Raw genomic sequence first — 13,074 nt, 5'->3', positions numbered from 1 at the left:
AAAAGGAAAACCAAACTGTGCCAACGTAGGGCTTCACACAAGCTTGGTGTTAAAAGTTTTTGGATGTGTTTTTTCTCCTTCTTTAAATATCTTTGTAGACCAGACGCCTTTAACAGACCTATTAAAAGTGCCATTTGGGAAATCTAAGCCAGTCATTTCCACGGTATCCCTCAGCACTTGCAGTAAGTGCAACAATCCTCAGAAGCTGGAATCAGACCCTTTCCCTCCTGAAAGGCTGTCCTGTTGAGTCTGGCTGCCTTTTCATACTCAGATTGCGGTGAATGCCATGTGGCAGACGGCGATGTTTTACTGGCACATGTGCCATTTCGGTGATTAACTCGCCAAGGGAGTCCAGGTGTGGAAACACCACCACATAGGGGTGTACCTTGCAAATGCAACTGACAAATGGTCCCCAGTGGACAGGACAAACACAAGAAGTTAGGGAACCGAGCGACCCCAGCCAGACTGTCCCATCAACTGGGCACTGCTAGAAGCAGCAGCGGCCCTGAAGGGCCGGGACCTGCGAGCAGCCCCACCCGGGTCCCACTGCATCTCAAGGACACGGCGGCTCCTGGAGCCTTCGCTGGAGCCAGGTACCACGCCAAGCCCTCCGGAGCCCAGTGGAAAGGTCTGGACTTGCTGGCAGGAAAACCGAGCTCTTTCCTGTGTGTGCGATGGGAACAGATGTGAGAAAATAAGTAGGTCAAACTGTGGGTGTAGTGACCCTAACTGGCTGTGTCCCTTTAATTATAAGGAAACTTTTGAGCAGGACAGCTTTCCACCAGCTGAACTGTGAAGAGGAAAAAACACAAAGTTTCCTGGAACAGAGGGATGGCACTAAATATACCAGCTGGAAGGAGGGGGCCAGTGTGCGGTTACATGTCAGAGATAAAGGGAAAGGACTGCTCACTGCAGGGGGGAGGGGAAATGAGTGGATTGGTGGCAGTCCTTTAAAATTCCAAAAGTTTCTTACTCTTCCAATGGATGGGGATTACAGTTCCAAATATAAAGAAACAAGTACCATTGCTATTAAGCACAACCCTAGACTGACTGAAGTCAAGGAGGTGGTGGTGGAAAGGGAGAGTCAAAACTATGCCCAGTCAAAAATTCTCCCTCATCTGCAGGCCAAATCCACTCAACTCAAGAGTTATTCCCGGATCTTCCCGGAGAGTTCAACATTAGGGCCCAGGGTTCTGATGGGAATTTGCTAGACCAGAAGCAGTGTGTGAATATCATGAATGTTTCCTGCTACTTCCTCAGGACATCTGACTAATCAGGTAAGGAGACCAAGGGTCCCTGAGCTGCCATAAATAAAATGGCAACCTCTTCTATGTAGTCTGCTCCCCATGGCCAAGAGAGAGGCACAGCCTGGTGGCTGAGGCAGCTCACCAGCAGACTTCCCCCAAAAGCAGTCCAGTCATAGACCATGGCTTTTCCTGCAGTCCAGGTGCCCACGGAGGCATGCAAAGGCCCTTATCTACCCACAGTCCTCAGGGGCTTTGGGAAATCAGGGGGGTTGTCTAAGTAGTTTAAGGAGCTGGCACTCAGTCATGGGTGAACATTTTCTGGGCTCTGTCTTTAGGGCTGTCATCAGAGATCCCAATACTTCCGTGTCACACTGGAGTTACAACCAGCTGGGGCACACACAACCACAACATATGTAGCTGTACTCCCTGGTTCAGGAAGTCAGCATCTGGTGGAGGGTTTGGAGGAAGTGGGACAAAGGTTTGCACAGTGGCCATATCAGCCCGAGCTCTGAGGGCAGGCCTCACGTGGTGCAGGCTCTTCTGTCTGCCGTTCCCAGGCCCTGAAATCCCAGCCTGGACTGGGTTCCTTGGGTTCAGAGCACCGCTTCCCCATTCTCCTCTGGCTTGAAAGTAGAACCATCCTACTGAGAGAATGGCAATCAAAAAAGTGCTCCCTCCGTCATCACTTGGCGTGATATGCTTCACATACTGACCTTTATCTATTTTATTCAGCTGAGACCAGAACACAGAGGGAAAGGTGACTTTGACAGAATAGGATGACTTAATGCTGAGAAAGAGCACAGATTGATGCCCTGGTTTCCAGCCCTGGCTCTGCCACTCAGCATCTCCCGACCTTGAGCAATTACTTCCGTCTCAGAGTCTGTTCCTCACTGGTGATCATGCCTACCTAGCTTTGTAATACCTACTGCCAGGGGACTGAGAGGATAAAATTAAATAAAAAGAGGTATGTGGAGGTACTCTATATGCTGAAAAGCACTGTACAAGAGCGAGTGATTCATTATCAGGTTACAGATGAGCTGGAACAATGAGGGAAGGCGGTGGGAGGGTATCAGCTCGAGGAGAAAGACACAGAAATGGGCCGACAAAAGGCACTGACCTGGCTTACAGTTTAACATTATCTAGGGTCACCGTGCCCCAGATAAGGACTTGAAACTCAAGTTACAAGGGTGAGTCTGGGTGAAGGACTGCAACTCTGCAGGCTTTCCCAAGCCTCCAGAGCTGGGGGGAGGGGCAGCGTGGCAGCAGAGTGGAGACCAGGATGTAGAGTCAGGCTGCCCAAGACACAGAATTAAGTCTGGGCAGCCTGACTCCAATCTAGTTGTGACATTTGAGATTTAATTTTGTCAGGTGTGCATGAGTTTTTTAATGCCATCCCCCACCCCCCCCACCCCCACCTGCAGGTTCAATGATGGCAACTCCATGGGGTTCTAGTTAATAGCACTAACGGACACGTGCGTGTGATTTCAGGAGGAGCTGCCACAATGAGGGGAAACCATGACTGCAGACAGGTATTAAAATATCCAAATGCAACAGCAGCATTGCATCCAAAAGTAAAAAGAATTACCACGCAAAAAAGTCACCAAAAGAAACCCAGGAATTAGCTACAACTCGAAGTTTATGAAATTGGCCATAAAGCAGATCTCTTTCCCTCTCTCCTCTTTTCTTTCCCCTTTTAACTCCACTCTCCCACAGTAACCCCTCTACCTTCAATATTACTCTAGGGGATTTAAACTAATAAATAATTACAACAAATTAAAATAAAAATAGCAATAATAACAACAGGAAACCATCATCTACATAAATAAGGGGCAATTCAGTTCCCTCCACAGCTTGTTTTCATTTATGTACAAAAAAAGAAAGACCTCTACAATGATACTTTTTAAATCTACATGTTAAAAAGTTGAAATTCCTCACAAGGTAGGTGTGACAGTTCAACAATATGCTTTTAAAAAATAAAGACATTCCAGCGTTTGTTTCAATTCACTTATCATTTTCCAAACAGGAAATCTTATTCTTTTATCTTTCGGGGAGAATTTTATAAGATGCTGCAAATGCACATTACTAACAAAAAGAGAGGCAGATCAGCTGTGATTTAAACTGTCATAATTACACTTCAAAGGTTAACTACTCATTCCAATAAATCCAAGCTCACACCGCCTTTGACATTATTGCTTCATCGGACAAGTGGCTTAGGCAGCAGTATAGCTCTCAATGATCCACTCAGCACAGAAGATCCTTAAAGCCCCATTTGAACTGAGACTTGAGACAGTTTACAGGAAGAACGAATCATCCCTCAGAGACGCCAAGGATATGAAGGGCCTTAATTGCCAGATGTTTGTTTGAGATGGATGCACATCAAGTTTTGACTAACTCCGCTGGGCAAGAGCCACTGTCCTTTTGGGGGCAGAGGCTTCTACTAAGGGGAAGTTATAAAATAAAGTCTATATAAAATAGTATAAGCTCAAAATTAAAGCTAAGCCACGCTGTGAGATTTCATTGTCGCGTACTGGCCAGTTCCCATCATTGTACTAGCATTTAAAATACTAAGCCCCCACCCCCACCCCAAATTCTGGACACCAGACCCTTCATCCCGTAACCTGCTGAGCACTGCCCTGCTAACGTGCAGCCCCAATTCTCTCTCTGCCAGAACTCAACCCATTTTCTACTTGAAATCCTATCCTTTTTCTACTGAAAAATGAAGTCCACGTGACTAACTCTGGAATAGACAGCGTGGAGTTTGCTTTTTTACCTTCAGTGCTGGGCTTTTTCATTTCGTCCACCCTGATTAGTTTCTTTCTCACTCTGCGAGTGGAATTGACCAGCTTGTGTAACCTCTTAAACTTCACCGACTCCTCGGTCTCATCATCCGATTGTTCTCTTGACTGGCAAAGAAACAAAAGAAAAGTTAATCAGATAATTGCTCCGGAGCTCTGCTCTTGCAGTCAGCGTGCGCTCTGGCAGTGCTGCAGCGGAACCTGGGGCACCGACCAATCTGCCCAACAGGTTCCTGAAGCTCCACCTACCTACCATCTTAAGGTCTAAGGAGTGGAGAAGCAGGTCCTAGGCAGCAGGACACACATCCTTGCCCTTGACCGGCATGTGGTGCATTTTGTCTCCAGTACTTGCCGGTGCCCTGTTGGGAGGACTCCGCAGGACTCTCTCTCCAAGGCTGGCCCTGTAATTCCAGTTTCACTGCTGTGGTTTGGGCCAGGCTCTCCTCTGTCTGGCCCATCAGGACTTGCTGTTTAAACGTGGTCACCAACTACTTCTCCAAACCAAAATTCTGTTGACTGGTTCCAGTCCTCCCCGAAAATCAAAACCAGCAGGGCAGGAAAAGGGAAGAGATGCGAAAAGCCGCCTGCTCTGTCACCCGTGAGGACCTCCTGCCACCTCTCAGCCATCCCTCCGGCCTCTCCCAGCTCCTTCCAAGAGCTCCCCAGGCCAGCGTGAGGACAGCCCCTGCTTTCCTCCGCGAGGGACAAGGGAAAAAGCTGACCTTTTCAGCCATACACTACAGTCCATATTCCCCAGCATCCCATTCCGTTTTGCAGCGATTCAAGTATGCTCAGCCCAGCTGTTTTCCCTCAAGTATCCAACATTACAGAGAGAAGAAAAAATTTCTCTCCGCAGCAGTGACCCAGGCAAAAAACAATCCTTTCCTTGTGAACCAAATGAGGGTTTTGCTTCCAAGTCCGTTCCAACATTCAATACGCAGCTTCCTCTGTTTTATCTGTTCAAAATGTAAAAAACCCCAAAGACGTCTCCAACGAAATGGGCTGCCGCGCGGCCCCGCTCGGCATTCCCGGAGCGCAGAGCCCTGGCAGTGCGCAGGCGCGGCACACCCTGGGCAGCTGGTGCGACTCCAGCTGGTACTGCACATCCTGGCAGCAGCTTTCTCTCCATTTCCTCAAGCCCATTCCCTGAAGGAGCAGGGAGAGGGCTGCCTCCACTGAAATCCCGGACACAAACAAGCCACATCTCTGAGCACGGGTTCAATATGGAGACTTCCCCCCAAGAAATGCACCTATGAGTCGCGACTTTATGGATAATAAAATAGGTAACCAAGAGTGAGCACAGCACAATTCAAGAGGAAATAGGTAGAGATTATATGAATTGCTTGGGTATAAAAATGGTGCATGTCCTGAGTCTGTACATATTTCTGCAGCACTGCGGCTCTCCGGCAGGGATCACTACAACCCAGTTCCTGGCCTCCTTCCTGGGGCTCCCAGCGAGTACGTTCTCCCTGCACGACTCTAGGCAAATCATTCACCACTAAAGAATAATGATTACCACCCATCAATGACAAGTCATCAGACAGGGGTATTTCTCAGGCTTCCCTTCTGAGAAGAGTATCAATATCCATGGTAAATTTCCCTAAAATTCCTAGATAAAATGTTGCACACACACCTCAAAATTAAGGTTAACTACTGGTTACCTGGTGATCAAGAACAGAAATTAGCCCTAGCCAGTTTGGCTCAGAGGATAGAGCGTGGGACTGCAGACTGAAGGGTCCCGGGTCCGATTCTGGTCAAGGGTACGTACCTCGGTTGCAGGCTCCTCCCTGGCCCGGCCCTAGTTGTGCAGGAGACAACCAATCGATGTGTTTCTCTTACATCTATATTTCTCTCTGTCTTTCCCTCTCTCTTCCACTCTCTCTAAAAATCAATGGAAAAATATCCTCAGGTGAGGATTAACAATAAATAAATAAATAAATAAACAAACATTAAAAACAATAAAAATTGCACCCCCAGATATTGGGGGGAGGAGGCCATATTTCATGCTGGTAATTAGGCTTACTGCATTTGGCCTAAAACTCAAAATATAAGACAATTACAAGGAAATAAATATAGCTCCTACTCTATAATGATATTGTCTGGTTTTAATTTCATTTTTACTTCACTGAATTGTTATGTACAATGAAACGGTTGCAGTGGTCAACCAGAGGAATGAGAACTTGGTCAACCCTCTTTCTGGGTAATTGGCACCTGAACAAAACCACAATGCATGGAATTACACGTAAACATGTAAAAACATTCCGCCTTCTGGATGTATCTCAAAAGCCAGGCAAATCTAATAGAAGAATAATCAACACTAGATTATAGAAAGTCTCTGTACATACCAACAGACAAACCTAGAATAGGTATGTATGTCTATAACCCTCACATTAAAAAATTCTGAAAGTGAAATAAGCATAGGTTGTTTATAATCAAGATATAGAAAGCTACATTAGAGGATAAAAATCACTGATGTATTATATATACCTCACACCTAGCTTGGGGTTGCTGGTGAGTGGTGGTGGTGATGGTGTGTGTGTGTGTGTGTGTGTGTGTGTGTGTGTGTGTGTAGGGGATAGGGGAAGTAAAAAGAGAAATGGAATACAGAAAGAAAACAAAAACCTTCAGTCCACAAAGACACAAATCTTAAATAGGAAACAAGCCATCAGAGGGAACTTTTCTGGGAGAAATAAAAAAAAAGTGAAACCAGGACAACAGATTTAAAGGCAAAGACACTCCCCCTCCCCCCTGCTCCTCCAGTCCTAATTTCCTCTGCCCAGATTCACTGTGGTGAAAAATAACATATTCCAGGTACTTATTTAATTGCTTTCACATGGCCCATCTACTTTTAAGAAACAGAAGCTCTTTAGAACTTTGAACTAATGGTTATTTTTCTTTAAAAAAATGAAAATTTTAGAAGTGTTTGCCTCTGACAAAACATAAATCAAAGCAACCAATAACTTTCTTTTTTCTAAATATATTTTTATTGATTTCAGAGAGGAAGGGAAAGAGAGAGACAGAAACATCAACGATAAGAGAGAATCATTGATTGGCTGCCTCCTGCACGCCCCCACTGGGGATCAAGCCTGCAACCTGGGCATGTGCCCTTGACTGGAATCGAACCCGAGGCCCTTCTGTCCGCAGGCTGATGCTCTATCCACCAAGTCAAACCGGCCAGGGCACTGATAACTTTCTTTGCATTGCCATGTTTTTAATACTAGACAAGGTAGATGCAACACAATCTGTATGAAGAAAAATGTGAAATAAAGCCATATGTGTGTGTGTGTGTGTGTGTGTGTGTGTGTGTGTATACAGAGTAAAGTCTATATATATTTCTTCTTTAAAATAGAAAAATCTCCTAAGTAGCCTAAAAGTTACTGAAGTTGGACAATGAATCCCAACAATGTTTTTTATTGAGGTGTTGACTTCTCACTTCCTCCAGAGTCCAGAGGAAAAACAATTGTGAAATATTTGCCTTTAAAAAGTTCTCTCCAGCTGTTTTAAAATAAAGACTGTAAAAGGCATGCATTTGTTTTAAACTTAAATTTCTTTTAAGCTTAAATTCCTCATTTCATGTCTCTCCTTTTACATAAGTAATGTGTCACTTCCCAAATGCTAGAAATAACATATTGTGTCTTTTGTGTCTTTTTATTCAGAAAATATACCCAGATACGGGGGTGTGAGAATTTACAATTTTAAAAAATATATATTTTTATTAATTCCAGAGAGGGAGGGAGAGGGAGAGAGAGAAATAGCACCAATGATGAGAGAGAATCATTGATGGGCTGCCCCCGTGTGCCCCTCACTGGGGTCGAGCCCGTCAACCAGGCCATGTGCCTCTGACGGGAATCGAACCTGGGACTCTTCAGTCTGCAGGCTGACGCTCTATCCACTGAACCAAACTGGCTAGGGCTACAATTTTTTTTTTTTTTTTTTAATTAAGAAATCTTCCTGCCGGGAGGAACTTAGTAGAAGATGAAGAAAATCTGCACTGTATACGAATGATTGATTCCAAAATAAATTCAGAACTATTATAAGACAAGTTTTAAATAAACTACAGTAAAAAAAATGTATATATTTTATATACATTCAAACACGAGATGGTCTCTCCTCCCCTTCCCTGTCCTGCCCCAGGACAGAGTAATAAAATAAACTTTAATTTGCTCATCTTCTAAATGAGACGGTGAAAACTCAATCATCTGCATAAAACCCCCCACCTCTAATCCTTTAGTAGAAAACGGCAATTAATGTATCCCACCAAAGGATGTGGAAAAGTGGATTTACAATATTATGAATACAAACATTTGATTTCCAGCCTCTGTATTGCAGATTTTTCCAACAGAAAGCCCATAGGGCTTAATGTTTAATTACTTTGGCTAGTGCTATATGTAGTAATTCTGTGGTGAATGCTTAAGTGTTTCATTTCTGGTTTCCATGGCAACATTACATCAGATTGCAGACAGCTGGCTCCACAGTTTTAAACCATAACAAAGTGACCAAGCCAAAGCACAAAACTATAGCTGCTTTAAAGAGATAGTACACCATTGCCTGCCAGGGTGCTGAATGAGGAACCTAGGGGGCCCTTTGGCTAGCAAAGGTGGGTGGAGCCTCCTTCCCTCTCAGCTTCTTTTGGAACATGTGCGTCCTTGACACATCTGCAATGTTCTAATAGGAAAGACATGGGGCCAGCGTGGAGGATTTTTTATAACACAGCTACATTTTAAATGATCGGAAAAAAAGGAACACGATTAACAGCATCTGTTGATACAAACATTTGTGTAGTGGCGCAAACTCACAGTGTCCCCTCGCTGTTCAATGTAAGCCTGTCACTGCAGGTCGGTAAACAGATACTTCACTGAACCGTGTAACTACAATTCCTGCAACTCTGACGAGACAAACAAATGCTTTCCGAAAGCTGCATGGCACAGTGGTGCAGGCACAGGCGTCATGGACTGTCATACAGGTTAACACGACCTTGCAAGGAGCAACCGGAACCCTCTGGGGATAGCTTGAGACCACACTGAGCACAGGATTCCCACCGAGCCTTCTGAAGAAACACACTCAGCTCACTTCTCCAGCTCCAAACACCCCTTGCAGAGTCTCAATTAACAGCCACACTAAGTCGACTTATCTCCCCCAGAGGTAGCACATACCACTATAAGATACGTAAGCATTTCTGAAAAGTCTTCCGCAATTGGAAATGTATTCGCCTGTGAAATTCACACAACCATGTCTGGTTAACCCAGCGCGCAAGCAGACACGGATGCTTCAGCCTCCGAGGTCCGCTTTATCAATGGCATTAATCTTCAAAGTTAAGAGAAGGAAGCCGATCGGACGCAGCTTTAGGAAAAGCAACTGCAAGGCTGTCTGAAGGCGTCCTCCCGCTGAAAGCCTCCACAACTGACAACTGAGTTCCCACCGCTGGGCACTCCATCCCTCGCATTCTCCCTGAGTTCTCAACATAATATGCACTTTTCTCCTGCAAAAGCGATGCCTTGTTATTGAGTGAGCAGGCTAGGAGAGAATGCTCGGAGTTAGAAGGTAGGGAAGTAAACAAGGGGAGAAGAACAAATCTATAGGACTTGGAAGCGAAAAAAGCATCAAAGCAGGAATAATCCAAGAGCAATCCAGGGCTTTGCCTTGAATTGACAGAAAGCACATTTTCCCTTCTGCATGAAACGCACCCAGCGAACTTACCGGCTTCGGCATTGAGCAGGCTGAAAGGGTAATTTGGAGCACGTCCGGCACCCCCACCCCCTCCCCACTGTGAGAACGTCTTCACTCTCCTTCCCTCAACTCTGATCTCAAAGTGAGGATTAGGCAACTCTGGAACATGCTCCTCTGGAATTACACGATCAGACAGGCTCCACCGGCACAGTTTAGGATCCGAAGGGGAAAAAAGCGAGGACACTGGATTCAATTAGCTGCCTTCTGCTTGCGGAGTGCCCAGTTCCTCGCTAACTGCATAACTTGTAAGAAAGGCATAAGTCATCGGCTCTAAGCAAATCTTCTATTCACCACAAGGAAAAAAGGGAGTGTTGTACGTGGCAAACAATCCCTGTTTTCACTGACGAAGGCTCCCTGACCTCCCGCTGGCCTCCAGTTCCTTAATTACTGTCTATGGAATTCCAGAGACAGAAAAAAAGAATGCGAGAAGCTGAGCAAATCCGGACAAGGACCAACCCGTACAAGTGACTGGACTGAGAAAAGATCTCTTTCGCAGATATTCTTTTAAACAGCCCGAGAGAAGTAGTCTCGATTGAAAATAGACACCGTCCAATGGCTATTTTTGAAATTACTGAATTAAAACTTATGATTTTGGTTTTCTCCTAGAGTTGCCACTTTCTCACTCCTTTTTCTATTTTAACCACGGGTGTCCATGTAGGACGGTTTCTCCTCCACGGTCACTTCTAAAACTGCCTTACCAAATTGTCCTGACAATCCTCTCAGAGCAGCCGAGTTCTCCTGTTTTCTAGAAATGGGAGCAATAGGATCATTGAATTTTCTCGGGCGGGCTGGAGAGCAACGAACACATGCTGTCAATTAAGCAGAACGCCGCCATCTAAGCAAACAGGACTGAGGACCCCTATGACGTTTCCATGTCATGGGCTGCCAGGCGTGTCTGTATTTTCAGGGTTTAAGTCATTCACTTGGGAAAGCCGTACATGCCCACTGCACAGCATGAGCTGCCCACTCCCGGGTGCCTCTCGCATTGTGTGGGTCTTTCCTTAGGTATTATGTAAAGTTCCCTCTCTTGGAAGGACATTACACAACACAAATACACTCAGGTTTCCCATAAGGAGATCCCAGGCTGTGCCACTGACCGCCAGAGCTCGCCCCCTTTTCCTGGGCACCTGTCCTGCTCATTCCTTGGGGCCCCTGTGGCATCTCTCACTCTTCAGCAAGAATCCCCCAATTTTCTGCCCCAGAAATGTTCCCTCCTACCCCTTATGGGATTTCCTATTACTTCTCCCCGCAAGGGCTCGCCACACCTTCCCTATTCTGCCAAGTTCCCCATTTCACAAATCCGTTCACCGACACCGCTCTGGTTTCACATGAGCCACCTTCCCATTGCCCTGTGAGAGCCCACATGTGCCACCAAGTGTGGCAGGTGCTTTCTCGACGTGTTCTTCCAACACCCGTCCACACCAAATGCTCCCAATTCCCAGGCACCATGCCAAGTATTTAGACAGACGATCTCATTTCACAGACGGTAAACGGCGGAGGCAGAATCCAAGACTTCATGGGTTTGCTCCTACACCTCCCACCTCTACGTGGGCTTTCTTCACCCAAGCCTGACAACCACACTGCACGCAACATTATGCTTCAAATTCCTTAACACGGTCAGCAGAAGTCCTTGGTTGAATTTGCTACTTGAAGAAAACTAAGAAAATGCGGATGCCCCCATGAGAGTGGGTTAAAGAGAAGATGGAAGCCCAAAGTCTTTGGAGCTGAAACAACCTGGGCTTAATTTCTAAGTTCTCTAGCCAATCACGTCACTTCTATGGGTCTTGGTATCCCTCCATGTAAATGTGGTCAAATAACAGTTATCTTAGTATGTTGTTTGAAAACTTGTCTATGTATGATCGACAACTAGAACTCAGTAAGTGCTTGCTGCCTGTTACTGATTAGAACTCAAACAAGACCAGTTTCAATGCTTACAAATTGCTGTTTTAGGTGCTGAGTAAATAGCAAAGACAAAGAAAACATGTGAAAGCTGGTGATATGGCCAACATTTGAGGTTGGGTCTGAAAGGTAGATTCTGAGCAGACTTAGGAACTAGAGTCTGGCCCCTTATGCCACTGGTGAACAGCACGTGCCTTGGACGTGTTTCTTAACTTCTCTCCTTTTCAAATAGGCAGAGAGAGAAACATCCTGCATTCCTGAGAAGATGAAAGATGACCTTTAAGGTAAGTACCGGAGCCTGGTAGGTAGCGAAATCTCTATCAGTGTGAGATCTACGGGAAGCTGGGCAGTAACTGAGCCAGGCTCTGTGAGGAGGGTGGAGGGAAGAACCCCTAGAAGCCAACTCCTCCCATACACCCCTTTTTAACCATCACGTGGGCACCCAACACAGGCTTGTCTTTCAGAAGATGGGAAGGTCCACAGCGACAGGGAGCATATCTGTCCCCCTCCTGGCATTTACAGTGCCCGTGAAGGCCTCACCGCATATGTGCGTCATCAATGTGGAATGAGGTTTAAACTCTCCGGTCCCGTAGCTCCCAGCCCTTGCTGTGCATCAGAATATACTATGGGATATTTGAAGGATTAGGCTTGGCCAGACCTCTCTGGAAAGCTTCTTGGTGGAGGGAAGGTGGATACAGCAGGGACAAAATTCCTGAGGACAGGGTATGACTGGTCTTGTTAATTGGATGGCGGACTTGAGCTTACCCAGCACACAGTAGGTGTGCAAATTTGCTGAGGACAGACTTAACTCCTACTGTTCATTGTTCATTAGTTCCTCAGGACAAAATCCAAAGGACTTAACACGAAACATGACTTTGCATGGTCAGAGCCCTACCCTTTTTTCCAGGAACTCTACTATGCAGATACTATGTGGAAAGGGCCTGTTATTGCTCCTGGTTCTTATCCTCTGACCATCTCAAATACCTACGTTCTCACATGCCTGTGTGCCTTTGTGTTTGCACGTTCCCATTTTGGAAATATCTCTGACCACCCCATCCACCTCCCGAGCTTCTACTCATCCTTTAAGATTCACTCCCACATGCCACCCGCTCTGGAAAGCCTTCCTGGCCTTCCTCCTCATTTTCCTTAGGCTGTGTGGTTGTACAACAATCTACACAGGCTTTAACATAGGACTTAGCACAAAATATACTTAGCCCTCCACTAAACTTCTTGAGGACAATGAGCAGTGTCATATTCATTTCTATATCTGTATTTTAGTAAGATTTGTTTATATTTCATTGCACATGATATGTATTTAATTATAGGCAATTTGGAAAATGCAGAAACACAAAACAGAGAATGAGAAATCACTTATCCCCTTGCTCAAATAGAAAAAGTACTAATAT

At 45.5% G+C, this 13,074-nt stretch overlaps 1 protein-coding gene across 6 annotated transcripts in view; it reads right to left on the bottom strand.

Moving 5' to 3' along the window:
- SASH1 (SAM and SH3 domain containing 1) overlaps window positions 1-13,074 on the bottom strand; it is a 220,206-nt gene that overhangs the window by 30,898 nt on the left and 176,234 nt on the right. For 5 of the 6 annotated variants that reach the window (XM_070417871.1, XM_070417872.1, XM_070417870.1 and 2 more), the window contains one exon: window positions 4,018-4,150. In XM_070417871.1, coding sequence (XP_070273972.1) covers window positions 4,018-4,150 — 133 coding nt within the window. Of the gene's footprint in view, window positions 1-4,017; window positions 4,151-4,295; window positions 5,014-13,074 lie in introns of those variants that run through there. The other variant, XM_070417874.1, reaches the window with a different exon arrangement.

The sequence above is a fragment of the Myotis yumanensis genome, unplaced genomic scaffold (genome assembly GCF_028538775.1).
Source record: "Myotis yumanensis isolate MYYU_CA2020_CCGP unplaced genomic scaffold, mMyoYum1.0.hap1 SCAF_6, whole genome shotgun sequence".
In the NCBI taxonomy this organism is placed as follows: domain Eukaryota; kingdom Metazoa; phylum Chordata; class Mammalia; order Chiroptera; family Vespertilionidae; genus Myotis; species Myotis yumanensis.
This window is presented reverse-complemented; position numbering and strand designations above follow the sequence as displayed.